Source organism: Carlito syrichta, unplaced genomic scaffold, assembly GCF_000164805.1.
Source record: "Carlito syrichta isolate Samal-C Ts95f unplaced genomic scaffold, Tarsius_syrichta-2.0.1 Scaffold289800, whole genome shotgun sequence".
Lineage (NCBI taxonomy): Eukaryota > Metazoa > Chordata > Mammalia > Primates > Tarsiidae > Carlito > Carlito syrichta.
The window spans coordinates 395,053-415,822 of record NW_007233896.1 but is presented as its reverse complement, the minus strand read 5'-3'; the positions used below and the strand labels follow the sequence as shown (position 1 = coordinate 415,822).

General features: G+C 42.8%; 1 protein-coding gene across 1 annotated transcript in view; it reads left to right on the top strand.

Moving 5' to 3' along the window:
* ANKH (ANKH inorganic pyrophosphate transport regulator) overlaps positions 1-20,770 on the top strand; it is a 157,571-nt gene that overhangs the window by 83,735 nt on the left and 53,066 nt on the right. Inside the window, exons 2-3 of the mRNA XM_008054361.2 lie at positions 7,623-7,839; positions 18,887-19,005. Coding sequence (XP_008052552.2) covers positions 7,668-7,839; positions 18,887-19,005 — 291 coding nt within the window. The 5' untranslated portion in view covers positions 7,623-7,667. The remainder of the gene's footprint in view (positions 1-7,622; positions 7,840-18,886; positions 19,006-20,770) is intronic.

Genomic DNA, 20,770 nt, shown 5'->3' with positions numbered 1-20,770 from the left:
AGCAGTGTGGAGAGTGGGGATGCTCACCTACTTCCAGAACTGGAAGGATGGGGTTATCCCTCTCCTTCATGCCTGCTACCCTGCATTTGCCACACAGGAGTCGCAGCTGCTGGTGGACAGCAGCAGCAAAGGCCGTGTGGGGTCATCTCAGGTGGAGGTGACACATATAGCAGAGTTAGGGAGGTACTGTTCAGTTAAGCAGGATCTGGGGACTCTTGTCCAGGGCTTTAGAACAACAATGGAACCTGCAGGGAGGATGGGAAAGGAACATTCTCCTCCAGAGGCCCACAGGAAGTAGACCAGTGGACCGCTCTGTCACTGTGGCCAAGGTCATGGCTCATGGCCCCCACTTGTACACTGAGCCTTAAGGATAACCTGTCTATACAGCAGTGCCTCACAGGTTTTCCACACAGGAGGTGAGTGGGGCAGCCTGTGTACCAGACCCACTGTCAGGGAGGAGGAGTCACCACCTGGACCCATGCCATGGAGGCACAACATTTCTCTCCACTTGCAAGGAAGGCTTGGCATAAAATAACTGGCAGGACCGGGGGTGGGTTGCTGACTCTTGTCCAGAAGAATCTCAGCCTGCTGTAGAGAGATATTTCTGGTGTCTATATGTGAAGAGTAAGAGGCTGGGATCACCTTTAGGATTTAATGATCCAGGCAGTTCATACCAGAGAGATCAGTTTATAGCTGTGGGGTTTGGTAACCGTTTCCCTGGAGGTTGTATTTTTTACTTTTTAATATCTTGTGGTTTTACTGACTTATTGTGGTGGGGGGTGGGGGTAGGGGAAGCAGGCAACAGAGCACCATGAACCTGGCTGATGCTAGGAAATACTATGGTACCTGTGACTCACTCAGTGTTTCTGGACCCGGGTATATCTTTAAGTCGGGATTTCCACATTGCCGAGTGCCCACAGTGTAGAGAACGCTGATCTGAAATGAGAGGAAAGGCCCAGTGCTGTGCACCTGGGGCCAGACCAGGCTGCGATGAAAGGGCAGCTTCATATTTACAATTGTTGGAGTGCTGTTAGATCTGGCCCTAATCTAAAGTAAAGTGTCTTTACTTTGGAAAGCCTGTGAGCTTTTAGAAACTCGCCTTTAAACAGCAGGTGAACCTCTGTACTTAGGAATGTCTTGGCCAGAATTCTGCCTCCAGATCTAATTCATGCTGAAGACATCCCAGACACCGCTGGATTTCATGACTGTTGCCATTCCTCTTTACCTTTCACAGCTATTATTCTTCCTGGTCTTGGCTAGAGATGCAGTAGTATTTGGGACATTTGCAGAAGACTCAATAGCCAGTTAACACTGAACTACAACCCAGTCACAGCACCGCTAAGACACAGAAGGCCTGCCACATCCTTAACTGGTTTAGAATTTATTTCTAGCATGCTACGGGGCCAAATCTTGGGCTCTCATTTTATTTTCTATCTCTGTCCTTTCTAGATGATCTCGTTCAATCCCTTGGCTTTAAATCCTATTCTTATGCCTCCAAACTCTATCCACAACCCAGACAGTCTCCCTGGACTCCAGACTCACGGAGCTGACTCTCTCACTGACTTCTCTATTTGGAATTCTAATGGGCGTCTCACACCCACTAGGAGGCTCCCAAAGGAACTCTTGCTTTTTTCTCCCAAATCTTTCCTCCCCAGCCTGGTAAATAGCTGCAGCACTTGACCAGTGACTCCAGCCCAAAAGCTCAGCAGTCATCATCGGCTTCTCCCTCTTGCTCATGCCCACCATGCAGCCATCGCCAGGTCCATGTACTTTCCCCACCAAGAGCTCTGCAGTCACTCTGCTTCTCTCCCTCTCCACTGCTCCCGCTCCAAGCCACCATCTTCTTTGGCCTGGGTTACCACAGAACCCTTGACTTCCTGCATTCCCCTTCCCTCTCCAGTCCACTTCCATCACCATGGCCAGCATGGGCCATGGGCCCCTGTCCCACCTCTGCCCAGACTTTTAATGGCTTTCCACTGCTCTTGCACCAAAGCACTGCAAACTGGAATGAGCAGATGTGAAAAAAAGAACGTTTCACCTCCTTAGAGGTGTTGTCTTGTCTACCTAAATTTAAGCTCCTCCAAAATGTATCCAGCTCATTGGCATACAGTAGTCCCTCCTTATCCATGGTTTTGAAACTTCCTGCAGTTTCAGTTGCCTGTGGTCAACCTCAGTCCAAAAATATTACAGCATTTTGAGAGAGAGGAACCCACTGTAACTTTTATTATAGTATATTGGTATAATTGTTCTTTTTTTTTGAGTCAGCATCTCACTCTGTCGCCCAGGCTGGAGCACAGTGGCACGCTCATGACCACCGCAGCCTCAACCTGCTGTGCTCAGGTGATCCTTCCACTTCAGCCTTCCAGGTAACTGGAACTTCAGGCGTGTGCCACCATGCCCAGCTAATTTTTTGATTTATTGTAGAGATGAGGTCTCACCATGTTGTCTAGGCTGGTCTTGAGCCCATGGGCTCAGGCAATCCTCTTGCCTCCGCCTCCCAAAGTGCTGGGATTACAGTCATGAACCACTGTGCCCAGCCCAGTTGTTCTCTTTTATTGATAATTACTGTTGTTACTCTCTCACTGTGCCTGACTTTTATATATATATAGGGCTTCATGGTATTCATGGTTTGGGGCATCCACTGGGGGTCTTAGGACATATCCTCTGTTGATATGGGGGGATCCACTATATATTTTTTTCTCTTTAGTACCTATCATGTAAATGTTTATGGAGTTTGTATACATGTTACTTCATTCTTTGAAATGTGTATCCATCATCTGTCAAGTGATGCCCTCCTATGTTGTTGGCCTGAATCTCTGCTCCCTAGAACTTATGTTTAGGTAGAACAGATGGACAACACACACCAAGTAAGTAGACTCTGTGAGGTAGGTAGTGAAGAAAAACAGGGTGAGCAAACAGAGGCAGAGGACACCAACTATAGGTGACTGACGGACCTGTGGGAACTTAAGGAATGGTAAGAAAACACCACATATAAAGGGGCTACGGGTGGCTTATTTAATAAGTTGCTTTGGGGAAATAAACTACTTGGAGGAAATTAACTCATAACTCATTCATAAGTTCCAGGAAGATTAAAAAGAGAAGTGTGCAAATGAAGACATAGCCTAGAACAAAATGATCTTACCTATCGAGAGGTAAAAATGGCAAATCTGAAAGTATAGAAGCAAACTCCATAAGGTGATGGACAGACTGCATAACAACTTACTATTTCTGGTATCAAAAGCAAATCATGAAATAAGTGAACAAATTGGGGGAAATACTTGCTACAAATGAGAACAACAAAGGGCTAATAACATGAATGTAGCACGTGTCCTCAATTCCTTTTTTTGTGCTTTTTAATGTTTTTTAAAATCAGGATGTTTCTCAAATAATGTGACCATTTAATGTGGCAATTAAAACATATCTTATAAGCAATAATATCTTACCATTAATGTGATTCTTAAGTATTTCTTTAAAAGTTAGTTTTTAAAATGAGTATGAACATTCAAGTTCTCGGTAGAAAATAGTTCATTCATTCGACAAACATTGGAGTGTTTACAGTGTCACTAAGGTGGTAGACATACAGCAGTAAACAAAAGCGACAAGAATCCTTGCCTTCAGGGCCTGTAGGCCAGCCCCTGCCTGGTGCCCCATACAGTGTCCACATTCCATCTAAGATCAGTTGGGTTATTTCAGGAAGAATAAATACCTTGGCCAAGGCCACTCAGCAGTTAAGTGATAGAAGCAGATTCCAGCTAAAGCCTGCACTACTCTAAACCCTGTGCTCTTCCCTTAAATTACCGTAATTGTTGGGCTAAATGAGACTTCAGCACTCATCTTGCTGACAGGGCTATCATTACCTGGGCCCGTCTTCCTTCCCACCTGCTTGGCACTGGCTTTAGGACTCAATTCAGGGGACTGTTGGTGGAAATAGAAAGCATTGCAGTGGGTGCCTCAGCCAGGGCTGAGGTCTTTTTTTGCAAAAAAGAAAGTTTTGCCAAGACGACACATTAAAAAGTCTAGTCCTCCATTATTTAGTGCCCTACAAGGTGCTTTTACAACTTGAGCTAAATAATATATATCATTTAAATTTTAACATGTTTTCGCAGTAAAAACAAGTAAACAGTTCACAATTGTAGATTTGGGGAAGCATGGGAAAGAAAAGGAACAAACCATACACTGTTCTCACTGTCTGAGAGACAAGTAGTTAGAAGCTTTCTTAAGGTGAGTTCTCTTAAGCAACCTGTGTGGGGAAGGAAGCTGGACAGGACGCTGGTGAAGAGGGAAACGAGGACTTGTTCCCCATCAGATACCAGCTTCCCTCAGATCCCACAGGGATCTTTAGACCATGAATTGTACCAGAGTGTCCCCACATGGAGGCTGATTTTGTATACCCAGTGTCAGACCAATCATTGGCTTTGTGCTCCCTGGAGGTATGGTGGAGGGGTCAGATGTTTCACCAGTGCAAGCCATTTGTGGCCATCTCCCAGTAGCTGGGGATGGGTGCACTGCCCAGCATGGGAATCCAGGTGGGGCACCAGCAGCCTCCACTACAGAAGTCCAAAAGAAATTAACCTTATCAAGTGCTAAGTTTTGCACATATATAGCAGCCGCCGGACTAGATGTGTCTATTGAACACAGGATTTATTGTAAAGGAACTTCCTGATTTTTATTTTGCTTTAGGATATTAAAGTGCTTGATCTGCTTTGGTATCAGGGAAAATTTGTTTCTCAGAAAAATATAGTTGGGAGCAGTGGCTCACACCTGTAATCCCAGTACTTCAGGAGGTTGAGCCCAGGAGTTCAAGATCAGCCTAGGCAACACGGTGAGACCTCGTCTCTACAGAAAATAAGAAAAAAATTAGCTGGGCATGTTGTTGTGCGCCTGTGGACCCAGCCTCTTGGGAGGTTTAGGTGGAAGGACTGCTTGAGCCCAGGAGGTTGAGGCTATGATGAGCTGTAATCATGCCACTGCACTCCAGCCTGGGCGACAGAGTGAGACCATCCCCTTCCCCCCACCATTCAAAAAAAGCAAAATCGTGGCAGGTGTGCTCTGCAGAAGCTAAGAAGGTTCTCATGGAAGTTTTCAAGCAATTGCTAGAAAAAGAAAAAAATAATTGTTCATAATATAGTTATCAGAAACTAACTACTATGTAATACCAACTTTCTCAAAAATAATAGCTACAGCTATCCATTTTTATTTTAGTTTTTTTCTAAAATCATCTTTCCACAGTGTTATTTTCCTGTAAATACATTTTTCCCTAGCAGTGTTTTGCTAAGAAAGTTCAACTCTATAAGTTTTCATTCTATGAGTTGGCTGTGTCTCCTTGTAAAAGAGTGAAATAGAGTCAAAGAATTTGAAGCCCTGGAGTTTTGCTGATTAGTTCTGTAATACCCTTGCTTGTGTGGAGAGTGTACTGAGGTGTATTATATTTAGGGAGCAAAACCTAGATCAGCTCTGGAAGCTAAATAATAACTGTAAGTGTAACACGAAATACCCCATTTCATGGATTCTGAAGCACAGCTTTCCTATATTTTATTTTATTTTTTTGAAAGGATTTATTGAGAGGACAGAAAAATTCCTACAGTGGGAGGGAACATGAGGGGAATGTGAGGGTGATCTGGCTGCGACTTCTGTCACCCCATTGATCCCCGGGGTTGATTCGGCGGATCTGGCTGGCTAGGCAGTTGTTCTCTTCCTCTCTCACCACTCCATGTGCGTCCCTCCTGAAGCTGCATGCTTGGTCAAAGAGGACAACCATCTCCGCTAGAGGAGGACTGTTATTTGGTCAAGGGTATATGAGAGGCTGTGCTCCCCTGCTAGCATGTCTGAAATCTGGACGCATCTTACAATCAATGGCATCCACTTTTAACTGGCAACATTTTTTCTTTCCGAGTAGTAGGTAACTAATAATGTACCTTACAATTGATGGCATCAGATTCAGCAAGACACAATAGATTAGATTTACTTTATAAGGGGGACCCCCCCTCCCAAAACTAGGTTTATCTTTTAAAGGGCGGGCCCCTTGTAAGTACACCTTGCCCCACTAGGTAAGTGTTCTAGGAACCCATCGGCATCAGAGTGCCAGCTAGTGTTGTGAGAGGCTGTGTTCAGCTTCAGTGAACTTTCTTTTTGAGATTCTTTCAATGCATTTGCTCATTTCATGATAGGGATTTATACAGCCTACCCACACCACACTGTGTGTTCAACAGTTTTTGACCAAAAATGGCATGACCCCATGCCCGATCTTGCCCCAAGTGACTTTTGTTTGTTTCCCCGAATGAAAAATGTCCTCAAAGGGAAACGTTTTGCAGATGTGGAAGAGGTGAAACAGAAAATGTCAGAAGCACTAGAAGGATCAAAATTGATGAGTTAAAAAACTGTTTTGAGCAGTGGAAAAAGTGTCTTGATGGGTGTATTGCATCAAACAAAGAGTGCTTTGAGAGTGACTGAAGTTTAAACGTATAAGAATAAATACACAGTTTTTGATAAATGAATTCCAGATTTTTTGGGTCCCCCTTGAATTTATTACAACATGGTGTGATTCTTACATATTATGTGTGTTTGAAGATTAATTCTTGAGTTCTTTTGTTGCATTTAGTTTTCCTTTTTCAAGCACCTATTGGTTTTTTTACTTTTAAATGAGCAGTTATTAGTAACTTAGTGCTGTTCAAGTTAGCTTTGAGTATAGCAAAGTAGCACTCAGACTATGGCTATAACCATATATTTGTAGAGAAAATTGACTGAGCGTGGGGTCTCATGCCTGTAATCCCAACACTTTGGGAGGCTGAGGTGGGAGGATTGCTTGAGGCCAGGAGTTTGAGACCAGCTGGGCTACATAGTGAGACTTTGTCTTTACAAAAAATTATTTGTAGAGGGAATAATCTTTAAAGAAAAAGAAACCACTCCCCACCCATATAAACTGGTTGACTCATCCCAAGAATGCCTGTTGCTGTTATATAGATTCAGCCTACATATAAAATTCAGCATGTTAGTGTTAGGTTTTTTTTTTTTTTAATCTACTTTTAACCAAACCATCTTGGAATTATTTTCTCATAATTACAGAACATACTTCTGTTTGTTGTTGTTGTTACTTTAACCTTTTTTTTTTTTTGAGTTGTAGTCTCACTCTGTCACCCAGGCTGGAGTGCAGTGGCATGCTCACAGCCACTGCAGCCTTGACCTGTTGGGTTCAGGAGATCCTTCCACCTCACCCTTCCAAATAGCTGGAACCACAGGCATGTGCCACCACGTCCGGCTAATTTTTTGATTTATTGTAGAGACAAGGTCTCACCAAGGTGCCCAGGCTGATCTTGAACCCCTGGGCTCAGACAATTCTCTTGCCTCTGCCTCCCAAAGTGCTGGGATAACAGGCATGAGCCACTGCACCTGGCACTTTAACCTTTGACTGACAGGTAGCTCCTTTACAAAAAGACACTCAAACTGAAACTAATATAGATGAAAATGAAAATAAATCACCTTTTCTAAATTACAGTGAGATTTGCCCTAGAAACTGCTAAGTATTTCTAGAAACATGATCTTTGAGTTTCATTTGAGAAGTGTGATTCCTCAGAGATGAGACAACACCGTAACGCTGTTGGTGGGTTGTCTTTCTCTCTTCCCAGGCCTTGAACCGGGGCATTGCTGCTGTCAAGGAGGATGCAGTTGAAATGCTGGCCAGCTACGGGCTGGCATACTCCCTAATGAAGTTCTTCACGGGTCCGATGAGTGACTTCAAAAACGTGGGCCTGGTGTTTGTGAACAGCAAGCGAGACAGGACCAAAGCCGTCCTGTGTATGGTGGTGGCTGGAGCCATTGCCGCCATCTTTCACACACTGATAGGTAAGGCCGATGACCGCCACTTATGAATCTAGCTTTGGAAATTTCTTATTCCTTTTCATTGATGTGAATATATTTATTGGGATAAGTGACTTCTTCACTAATTATCAAATATTTCCTAGGAAAATTTCAGGGAATGGAAAAAATGGAGATTATACACCAAGCTCAAAAAAATAAAATGTGTTTTCTCTGGAGTCTGTAGTTTTGTGTCTCTGATAACCAAACTCAGAGGAGTGATTATGTTAATGACTGATTATGTCTAGGAATAGCATTTGGTGAGGTCAGTGCAATAGTAGGTGTTTTTGTTAAAGATATATGTGCATCGATGTACTGACTCATTTAATCTGAAGAATAAAAATGGAACTATTGGCCTGGTACAGAGGCTCACGCTTATAATCCTAGCACTTTGGGGAGGCCCAGGTGAGGAGATTGTTTGAGCTCAAGAGTTTGAGACCACCCTGGGCAATATAAAGAGACCTCATCTCTATTAAAAAAACAAAGAAAAAAAATTTTAATTGGAATGATTGTTATTTAGAATTAATACTTATTAGCAGCAAGAACAAGTGACTAATTACCTTATTTATTAAATAAACTTGTTCTAGGGCCTCATTATTCTGTTTTATTCAAAGACAAGGCTAAATACTATTGTCATAACATTCTTTCCATGAAACAACAAGAAGTCCCAGTGAGTGTATCATACATACAGTGACTGGCCTACTTAACCAAGACCTTGGAAAAGCACATTCGTTCAGGGCTGGTGTTCTGCTTCTGTTGCCTTGGCTAGGTGGTGATGAAACCTTACGGGCATGATTTCAGAACTTCTATGCTTTAAAACAGCTTCGCTTACCTAGCATAAAAATTGAGTGGCATGTCTGTTGACACCAGTTGCATGAATCACTGTGAATGACACCTTATAAACCCACGTGTACCTAAAGTTGTTGTTGGTTGTATGAGAAGCTGAATGTCAGTGGTGACCAAAGGAGCCAGAAGATTAACCCCAACTAGTGTATTTGCATGGCAGCTAATATTTACTCAATTAATTGCTAATCTAAAAGTAAACAAGGTACAGCCTTTGTGGTTTTCCTTTTAAGTGTGACATAGAATTTTGTGCTGAGAATTCTGTGGAAGAGAGTACGTCTGCCGATGGGCCAGTTTTCAGCCAGATCATCAATACTAATTGTTTAATGTGTGCTCCGAACTTCAGGGCATGGGATGAAGAGGAGATGCTTTTCGTTTCCTGATATATACCCTGAATGCTGACAATGCACTGAGTATTTGCACATGTACCTGCTTTTATTTATTTATTTTTAAAAATAATTAATTACTTTTTTTTTTTTAGTTGGAGTCTTACTCTGTTGCCCCGCCTGGAGGGCAGTGGCATGCTCACGGCCACTGCAGCCTCGACCTGCTAGATTCAGGCAGTCCTTCTGCCTCAGCCTTCCAAGTAGCTGTAACCACAGCCATGCATCACCCCACCACACCCCGCTAATTTTCAATTTATTGTAGAGATGAGGTCTTGCCAAGTTGCCCAGGCTGGTCTCGAAGCCCTGGGCTCAGGCAGGCCTCTCGCCTCTGCCTCCCAAAGTGCTGAGATTACAGGTGTGAGCCACCGTGCCCGACCTATACCTGTATTTAAAGAAACTTTCTGCAGCTAGGTTTGATCTGGGCCATTTTCAACAATGGTATATATGCAGTATATGGGAATATACCATATTTTTTTAAATAAGCAGCTTTTTCTAGGCCCAGGGCAATGGTTCACACCTGTAATCTCAGCATTTTGGAAGGTTGAGGCAGGAGGATTACTTGTGGCCTAGAGTTTAAAACCAGCCTGGGCAACATAGAGAGACACGTCTGTCTGTCTGTTTGTTTGTTTTTTACTGGGACTTCTAAATAAAATTAACATTGCCTGGTTAGCCATGGTTGAATAAGACTTTGCAACTAATACTCAATTACCATGTGCCAATAATTATGGAAGAGAAAAGCCAAGTACTATGTTACAATTGTCAGGAAGAAAATGTGGTCACTGAAATAAAAATCAATGTCATCTTAGTTTTTCAATTTTAAAATAGAATCATGAAATTTTAAACTTAAACCAAAATGGTTCTATGCCCCAGATATATTCAATCATCATTTTGATCACTTTTGATATTTGAACAATCACAGCATTTCTCCTTCTACCAAACAATTGTTTTCTACAATTGCTATGAAAACACGTCAGTTTCTTTTGAACACTTAAAACTCACATTTTTATGATTGACCCTTTTCTAGTTCGTTGATGTCATTTCGGTTGTTTGCCTAACTCTCCAATCGCTCTCTAACTTTCTGCCACCAGCTACATCATTCATTTTCACTTGCCTTCCTGCCTCCTTCCTTTATTTATATCAATGACTTACAAGCCTTTCTGTACCCAGACCTTGCTCGTCTGTTTCCCATAATTCTGACCACAAGCTCCATGAAGGCACCTTGCTCACTCTGTCTATCCTCTACCTATTCTTACCCCCCTTTTTGTACATCATTGAATGTTTTCCTCCCAATGTCGTTTTCCACCTTATGTGGCACCTACATTAGACACCGAAACCCATTTTCACCTCCTAGTAATGCTGAAAACAGCTACTTAACATCTCTACATTAACAGTCAGCTCTTGGGTAACTATGCTTGTGACAGGGGAACGTTGACATAGATAAAACAAAAAGGCAAATATTCCAAATATATTTGACTTGAGAATCCATTGTGTGATCTGAAGCCATCTTCCTAATTATATTTGCTTGGGCTGATATTGAAATGAACATGTGTTCCCTGTACAAACAGCTCCTGGGCAGGGTCTGCAGTAAGTACAAGAAGGCATGAATTACAGATTCACCATCCAGAGTGGAAATGTGAGCCAGAGAAATCTAGGTGTAAAACTTAATTTCTTTCTATTTTTTTTATTCGGACAAAACTAGTTGAGTTGCCTTAAATGTTCATTTAAGTGCTAGTTCCTCATCACCTTCATGAATTTTCTTTTCTCTTGTCAAGTTCTTCTAATTTTTCAGTGCCATTTATATAAGGGCATGCATGGGAGAGTATTAAGCAGGAAGAGATTCTTTCTTTTTGGAGATGGGACAGGCCTCATGGACTGGGTCATTTCTTAATTCTCTCTGGAAAGATAAACTATATTTCAGCTCAGTCTTTGGTTTTTTTTTTTCTTGGCTTTGATGTAAAATAAAGTCAAAAGTTAAGATTTTTCTATAGCCATCTAAAATGGTCCTAGGGTGATCTTCCCTGAGATTTTTTTCCCCAGTGTAGATGAATTTCAACACTTCCTACTTTTTGGTATTTTCTAATAATTTATCAATCCCTGGATGATCTTCTTCACTTAGAAGGGATTTCAAATGTGACCATCCCCAGCTTTAAAAAAATCAGTTGCCAATGTACCTCCTTACTTTCACTCACCCGGTGTCCTCTCTGTGCCTCTGTTAACTGATCACAGTCAGATGATGGAAATAGGCTCAGGTCAAAGAGCTCTAAAAGCTCTTTTGTGATGTCATCCCTTATTAATGGTGTTTGCCCTGATAAGGAAACTTTTATTAGGTCCTTTTTTTTTTTTTACTACATTTGCTACAGTTAAGGAACTCTCTTTCCTTGTGTTCCATCTATGTTTTTTCTTATTAATTTTCCTTTTGGGTCCCACCGGCAAGCTAGACATCCTTCCATCCTCGAGACATTGGCACGTGATTATGGGTTTTCCCAGTCAAGGCTGGGGCTGATTCCCCTGCGGCACAAACCTTGTGCAGTGAGCCAAATGTGTAGATACTTAGAACTGTGTTGGATTGACAGAATTGAGGTCTAGAAGATCCACTGGGGTCCAAAAGTTATAGTCCATTCTATACACACCCATAGCCTGGCGTTAGACACCCAAATTTGTAGGAGCCTTGGGAGCATTCTTGGCCTATGTTGGGCAACTATTAGTATGTATCCCTTTTTTGGCTTGACTATAGCCATGACTTCTGTTGTGGACTCACTTAGGAGACACCATTTTTTAAAACTGCAGAGCACGGGGTTTGCTGCCACCACACCTTAAGTTAAGCATCCTGTTTCTCCCTCTTAATGAATCTGTAAAAGAGAAAAGCTTGCTGACCTTGCATTTGGTTCTATTGGTTCCAAATTAATTTCACGTGCATGGAAATTAGTGTCGCCTGACTTCTTAATTCACCAAGATGTTATAAGCTTTGCTATGGATTTTAGCTTTCTTTACACATTTATTTTCAAGAGTAACCTGAAAGGCCTCTTCTGTGTTCCAAAGCAGCCTGGGCAGTCAGCACAACGCAGGGGGACAAAACCTTTGCGGGTTCCTGTGCCCCTCCAGGGAGCAATTGAAGTAATTTCTAGACTGGTTCTGTTTGCCAGGCTTGTTTTCAAACTTTTCCATTATTCATGGGTTATAAACCAACTCTGGGTGAATTGGTACGATTTGACATAATTTAAACCAACAAGTGTTCTAGGACAGACAGTTTCAATGTAGTCTCACAGTTTATTGCCATGTAAAGAGCCACCCCAATGTTCAGTGGCTCAAAACACAAGCATTTATTTTTGTTCACCAGACTGCAGGGCTGGCTGGGTGGATCTTTTGGACTTGGCTGAGCTCATGCCTCTGTGGTCAGCTGAGGGTCAGGAGGTGGCTCCGCGACCTTGGCGGGCTCCCTGGGGGCTGTCAGCTGACTGCATGCTGGCCTGGAGGGCCTCTGCTGGGACAGCTGAGCTCTCTTCCACACAGTCTCTCATCCTCCACTAGCATTGCTGAGACGTTTTTAGATGGCAATGGCCACACTCCAAGTGAGAGGGGAGAAGCATGCACAGCTTCTCGAGGCCAAGAATCCGACGACTGGTACACCATCACTGCCACTGCACAAACCAAACTGCACTGACCAGAGGAATCATAGGCTAGCCCAGACCCCAGGGATAGGGAAGTAGACCCCAACTCTTGACAGAAGGAGCTGCAGAATCACAAAAGGAGTGGACGGGGAGAATTGGAGACATTTTTGCTATCAATAGAACCCAGTCACTTCTTTTGGGGATTTTGGATTTAAGCATTATTTAGTCATCATTTATTGGGCACCTACTATGTGTTAAACACTGGACTGGATCCTAGGTATTCAGACATGAATAAGACATGTTCTCCAGAAAGAAGCAATACATTATCATGAAGCCTGTTCTACCGAGTCTTGGTACCAGTGAGGTAGAATTTTTTTTTTTTTTTGAGTTGAGAGTCTCACTCTGTCGTCCAGGCTGGAGCGCAGTGGCACACTCCCGGCCACCGCAGCCTCGACCTGCCGGGCTCCGGCGATCCTTCTGACTCAGCCTTCCGTGTAGCTGGAACTACAGGTGTGCACTACCATGCCCAGCTAATTTTTGATTTATTGTAGAGACGAAGTCTTGCCAAGTTGCCCAGGCTGGTCTCGAACCGGCAGGCTCAGGCAATCCACTCGCCTCGGCCTCCCAAAGTGCTGGGATTACAGGCTGAGCCACCGAGCCTGGCCTAGAATTTTTGTCCTTGTGTTAAAATTCAACGTTTATTTTACTTATATTATTCATGGGTTTATGGTATCTCTTCAAGGCCAGGCAATGTTGACATCTCCCATCCCAGTATTTTCTGAACAAATGTTCCCAGAGACAGATTACAGGTGAGTGATATTATCTGTTTGTGTCCCAGCTTTCGTCAGGAAACTGCCCCCTTCACACCTGTGTTAATGGGCACGGGACCTGACACATACACATTTGTTGAAGTGATTTAAGTATGGCCTCTCAGCCATGTAGACATGCATACTTTGGAAATAATAACACTCGAAGCACAGGGTGAAGTTACCTGCTCCCATGAACAGTCACACAAGCAGGTCACAGTGGATCAATAAATGGTACTTGTGAGACTTTTCAGAATTGAGAACTTGGGACTTTGAAGTAGAATAAAGGTTTTCAAATTTGCCTCTTGCACGTGGAAAATATTTGTCTAGAGATTTGTTTCGATTAGTCTTAACATTTACTGGTTTGCAAAAAGTGCTAATAACTACTGGATGAACAAGTTTGAGAACCACTGATTCCAGAAAGGGCCCATCACCCTGGCTGGCTGAGGTCAGAGGAGTCATGGATTTGAAGAGCCCTTTCTGTTTCCCTTGTTGAGGCAGGGTCAAAGCTGTCCATCTGCAAACAGGTCAGGTCAGTTTCTTCTTGATGTTGCAGTGCCATAAAATAAATCTGTTTGCATCTGTTCAAAAACCTTGTTTAAATTTTTTTTTCTTTTTGAGTCTGGGTCTTACTCTCTCCCAGGCTGGAGTGCCCTGGCACAATCACAGCTCTCAAACTCCTGGGCTCTGGTGTTCTCCTGCCTAAGTTTCCCAAGTAGCTGGGACTACAGGCACAAACCACCACGCCCAGCTATTTTATCTTATTTTTTTTGGAGAGAGAAGGTCTCGTGTGTCGCCTAGACTGGTCTCAAACTCCTGTGCTCTTCCCTCCCTGGCCTCCCAAACTGGTGGGCTTACAGGCATGAGCCACTGTGCCCAGCCAATTTTAAAAAATAATGCTTTTTTAAAAAGTAATGTAATAAAAACAGTAATGTAATAATGCAAGCTGTTTCAGAGCAAGACAGTTTATAGAAGTTGAAGGTTACTAAATGTTGCTAAGGCAGCTAGCCTGGTAATTATGGGCTCTATGCAAAGCACTTTAAACAAATTACCACCTCCCCCACCCCAAGCTCCAGCTGGAAATAGCTCAGGGGCACCGGAGGGACGGAGTCAGGGAACTGAAGAGAGCAGGGGAAAACAGTTGCTGGGATTTTATACTCACAGCAAAGGGTGGAAATAACCTCTGTAGTTATAATCAGACTCTTCTACCATGTAGGGGAGGAATGGAAGGAAGGAAGAAAATCTGGGAGAAAAAGCTTCCTCTTTGGCCTCCAGATTTCTCCACTAGTAAGTGAACAAGGAAGAAACTGAACAAATGAAAAGAAATAAAAAGAAACAAAAGCAGTGGAACCTGGGAAACCAGAATGAGCCCTGGATGCTGGAAAAAGGCGGGACTGGGGAGGAACACATTCTCGCAGTCAGAAAGCTGGGCTGGGCTCATCTCAAGGAGAAAGGATTGAGAACCCCCAGTTGTCCCTCAGACCCCCTTAGACAGTACATTTGACTCCAGTTACCCTGCATCCAGACACTGTTTTTTGATGTTTTTGTTGTAGCATTCTGATACATAGCCATATTGACAGGAGGTTGCCAACCTAAAGAAAGAAACTGAGGCAGAATTAATATAGAGAATGTATTTGGGCGAGATTGAGGACAGCTGCCTGGGACACACTTCCAGGCTACCTTGGGGAATGCTCCCTCCTGCCTTTGTGACAGAGTTTTTGTAAGGCAAAATGGGGACCAGGAGTAGGCTGATACAAAGTTGTTTGACAGGAATGCTCATTGGTTTACGGAAATAACATAGGTTAGTGATTGGCTATACATTCTTGAACTGTAGGGTGTGAGTTATGGTGTCTAGCGGATGGCATTTTATGACTGCTTGGCAGCATTCTGGAGACCACATAACCAATGGCTTCAAGAAGTAATTATTTAGCTCATGTAGGGAGTGAGACAAGACTATGGACACATGCTGTCACATTGCAGTGCTCCGTGGGCCTGATGATTAAAGGGGCCTCACCTTCCTCAGGTAGCATCCTTTTCTTTCTCAGCGTGGAGAAGTTGCCTTATACAGATCTCTGTGTTCCAGATGGCATTCCCTACTCACAACAGCTCAAACTCATGTGTCTCATGTTTTCTTGCTGCTACCCCAAGTCTAACATGCAAGTAATTCTTTCTGCCTTTCTCAGAAGTTGCCTGTGTCTTTTCGCCAGGGCTGCCGTAACAAACTACCACAACCTGGGCCGCTTAAGCAACAGAAATGTATTGTCTTGCAACTCTGGAGGATGAAGTTCAAGATGAAGGTGTCACAGGGTCTGTTCCTTCTGAGGGTTGAATCTGTCCCAAGTCTCTTCCTAGCTACTGGTGGTTTGTGGCAACCTTTAGTGTTCTTTGGCATGTAGAGACACCCCGAACTCTGTCTTCATCTTCTCATGGTGTTTTCCCAGTGTGCATCTGTCTCCATATCTGAATTTCTCCATTTTAAGGACATCAGTTAGCCTTCCCTGCTCCAGTATGATCTCATCTTAACTAATTATATCTGTAGTGACCTTAATGTTGGATAAGGTTACATCCTGAGATGCTAGGGGTTAGGACTTCAACATCTGAACTTTAAGGGGACGTCGTTCAGCTTATACACTCTAGATCTCAGTCTTTCACCAGCTCCGACCACTGCAGTCAAGTCCACACAGCTGGCATTTTATATGGACTAACCTTTACTGAGGGATTTTCACTCATGAGCTATTAATAGCCAGCCCCGTGTTCTTGTACTTGGCATTGCATAGCTCAGCTCACCCAGCCTGGCTGCCTTTACCACAGTCAGTTGTCTGCAGTGTGTGTATGTTTGGGGGGGAGGGAGACTGCAGCAGAGACGGTGGTGTAGGCAGGGTCATCGCTGTCTCTTTGAAGGTCTCTGCACAGTGCACATTTGTTGAATGGATGAAAACAAATGTGCAAATAAACAACAGTAGAAACAATAAACTTTGAGACAAAATTTCCACAGTTCAGCACCCCAAGTAGAGTATTTGTATGGTTAAGTAACATCTTCATTCTGGCTTTGTGTTTCAGCCAGCTTAGCTCATGTCTGAATGCATTTCTTACCTCACTGCAAAATCAGACAGGATTCTGACAGCTCTTCCTCTCTGCCTTCCTGGGTCACGTCAAACCTCCTTTAATCCACTTTTTGTCTCTGTACTTCTGATCCAAACAACAGGGACATCACAGCTGCCTCCTTCCTTCCATGACCCTTGCAGAAACTTATCCCATCTTCCCAGGCCTCTTCCTTCTTGCTGCCTCCGTGGCTCTGAGGGCCCCACCCCCTCTACACCTGGCACGCGTGCCCATCTGGCAGCTGGCCTTTTCAGTTGTTCACCTTTGCCCTTCCTGGAAATACTGGAAGCTTTCCTCCTGCACCTTCTTCCCCCCCCATCTCTCTGGAAATCATAGCTCCCTAGCCTCCTATCCCTTGAAGTCACTTACTTGTACCTCTTTCCCACTGGGATTCCCATTTATGTATTTCAATATCCTGGGTATCATTCCCAAGACTTCACTTAATCCAAAATTCCCATAATTCAAGACTAATCCTGACAAAGGATGGAAGGTTATTTCTTTTTACCATAGGTAATAAGTTGTCCGTCAAACTGTGGAGTGTCGTGGGGATTCTTCTTATTTCACACAAAGTAAGAATTCTCCTGCACTCTGGCTCCAGTCTGATTTCAAAACAGCACCATAGTTGTTAAGAATTTAAAATCCATCGTTACAAAGGAATGAAAACAATGGAACATCTATTGTTTGAGCACTTGTAAATACTCTGAAAAACACAAAGATTATTAGTTTCACCTGTAATCTGAACCTGTACCAATGAGGTCGAAAATAACTCAACATTGTATTTCATCTTTGCTGATAGGGTTTGTCAGGCTGCCTGACTAGTACATGAGGAAGACCTTTGTCTGTCTTCCCCTTGGCCTGTTTGGCATGTGTGTGTTCATTCAGCCCATGTGGGTTGAGTGCCTGCTGTGTGCCGGTCACTGGTAACAAATCCTGACCTTGGAAGGACTTCAAAAGCACCTCTGGGATGTCATCTTCCACCGTGCAGGGCTATTCCCGAAGTTGCCACCCTCCTCCCAAAAAATTAAATAAAAGGATTGGCATATGTGGAAAGCTACCTTTAAATTTTTTTATTGAAAGGGTGTATTAACATCTAGAAATTTTCTCTTAGTAAATAATTAAGAATATGTGTAAACATTTAGCTTCAAACCTATCCATCAAGCATTCTTTTAAAATATCAAAATGAGACTCCAACTCAAAAAAAATGTATATATCAAAATGATGAAAACAGCTGAAATGTGGAACAATAGGAGACTAAGTTGATAGTAAGTAAACCTATGAAAAGAAATTCAGTTCACTGAAAGTGTAACTGACCCAGGTCCCCGTGCTCACAACTTATAGCCAAACTCGAGATTTGAGGGTTGGCGAAAGGAAGGACAGGCTCATTCAAGAGCTGGTTACCCGAGGAGATGGCCAGACCAAAGTCTCAAATACTATCTCAAATTTGGGGTCAGTCAGAAAGGGCCTTTTAAAGGAAAGATTGGTGGGAAAACATGTGGGAGTGGGGTAGAGTATGGGGTCTGTGTGACCTTGATCCGACAGCTGTCTCAAGTAACTGTCCACCCAGGGTCTGACGCATCATCTTGGCTCAGACCAAGTGGTGAATCAATCATCCACGATCTGTGAATCCTTCAGGTGGGAGGGCTCCCCTGTCGAGGCTCAGGCCTAGTTTGTTCTAAGATTAGCTGCTAGAATTCTCGGGGTCCTGGTTGGTGTTATCCTAATTTTAGCTGGGTTGTAGATTAACTGCCTCAAGGATCTTCCTAAGCCAGGAGAATTTTGTAGCTGGGCCTTCATGCCTGGCTTGCTGTAAGATTAGCCCCTGGAATTTCCAAGAAAGCACAGACTTAGATAAGCATCCACAGTGCAAGGTAGTGCCTAGAGGGAGGAGGGGAGGAGGAAAATGTTTAAGGTGCAACTTTAAAGCTAGAGCTCAAGAAGAGTGTCTAGAAAACTAAAATTCTCGGTTACAAATGGAATTCAATGAATTAAAATGTAGAAGCATACCATGGGAAGATGTTCATGGTTTACAAAAGGGTATATATATAATATGATCTCATTTTTACCTTAAAACATAAAACCATAAAAGAACTTGGTGATGAGAACCCATGGTGTTAGCCGTGAGCCCCTCTTGGTAGAGGGGTGAGATTGTAGGCGATCTTCTATTTGCTTTTCCAATTTTTCTATAACGAACAAATATTACATTTAAAATTATTTTTAGCTTTTGCAATAAAGAGCATGTAAAGATATATTTTCCTAAATATTTCCATGTATATTTTTTGACCCTTTGCAGCTTACAGCGATTTAGGCTACTACATTATCAATAAACTGCACCATGTGGACGAGTCAGTGGGGAGTAAGACGAGAAGGGCCTTCCTGTATCTCGCGGCCTTTCCATTCATGGATGCAATGGTGAGTAGAGAAGACGGCTGGCTTTCATTTTCTAACAGGGGTAAAATATATATAGCATAGAATGTACCGGTTTAGCTCTTTTTGTGTGTCCCATTCAACAGCATGAGGTACAATCACACTGTCGTGCTATCAGACTTCAGAACACTTGTCGTCTTACATTAACTGGGAGACTCTATACTCATTAAACAACAGCTCTCCTTCCCCCTCCCCCAGCTCCTGGCTATCCCACCCCACTTTCTGACTTTACGAATATGACTACTTGAGATCCCTTCTAAGAGTGGAATCATACAGTATTTGTCCTTTTGTGACTGGCTTATTTCACTGAGTATAATGTCCTAGGAGTTCAACCATGTAGTAGCACATGTCAGAATTCCCTTTCTTTTTAAGTCTGAATAATTCTCCAGTGTGTGTGTAGACCATATTTGGCTTATCCATTCATCCATTGATGGACACTTCTATCGCTTCTATCTTTAGACTGTTGTGAATAATGCTGTGAACATGGTGTACAAATAGCTCTTTGAATCCTTGCTTTCGGGTCTTTGTGGTACGTACTCCCAAGAAGAATTGCTGCATCATATGGAAATGCAATTTTTAATGTTTTGAGGAATCAACAGACTGATTTTCATAGCAGCTGTACCACCAGCATTGCACAAAGGTTCCTATTGGCCATTGACTTTTAGCCTCCATCTTGTCTGTCTGTTTCATGACAGTTGTGTGTATTTGCCACAAGTTCTGGTGGGTGGCAAGAAAGCCCATTTGAAAATTTTCCTTTAAATATACAGTTCTTTTCTGGTACATTCAGGATCAAAGAATTGGAATACTTACCATTTATGTGGTATAAACACCCAAAGCTTTGGAGTAAGAATCGCTTGAACATACTGATGGGGTTGTTGTTGTTGTTGTTGTTGTTATTATTATTATTATTATTTGAGTTGGAGTCTTACTCCATCACCCAGACTGGAGTGCAGTGGCATACTCATGGCCACCCCAGCATCGACCTGCTAAGTTTGAGCGATTCCACCTCAGCTTTCCAAGTAGCCGGAACTACAGGCGCGAGCTACTATGCCCAGCTAATTTTTTATTTATGTTAGAGACGAGGTCTCACGAAGTTGCCTAGGCTGGTCTTAAACCCACGGGCTCAGGCAATCCTCTTGCCTTGGTCTCCCAAAGTGCTGGGATTATAGGCTGAGCCACCAAACCTGGCCAGTTTTATAATTTGAATAACCAGCTTTACTACATTAGCTAAGGGTTGCTCACTTCCATAAATTCTTTGTCCTGATACTGAAAAGTTCTTAGGCAATGTTTTGTTTTTCTTTTCAACTGTGTTATAAATATAAAAACCTTGGCCAAACACACACACACACACTCACACACTCACACACACATATTTATTTATTTATAATAATGTCTAATGCTGGAAAATAAACCGTTTCTTTGGGCTCCATTTTAAATTACCCTTGGAAGGAGACTCAAACATACATTAGTCTGTATGGTTTTTTACCATCTCCACCTCAAGTTTTATATACATTAGATGCATGAGATAAGTGCTTGTCTGTGGTGAGTTGAGCCCCAAATGATGGAATAAGACAAAGTTTGAAAAAAAAACATATATATATATATATATATATATATATATATATATATATATGACATACATAATGTGGCCTGTCTTCTAAAATGTTTCCAGAAGTCTCAGCTTGCCTGTAGTTAGATTATTGGTACGGCCTCATTGACTTTGACAGCCTTCCATCGGTTTGCATGGTAG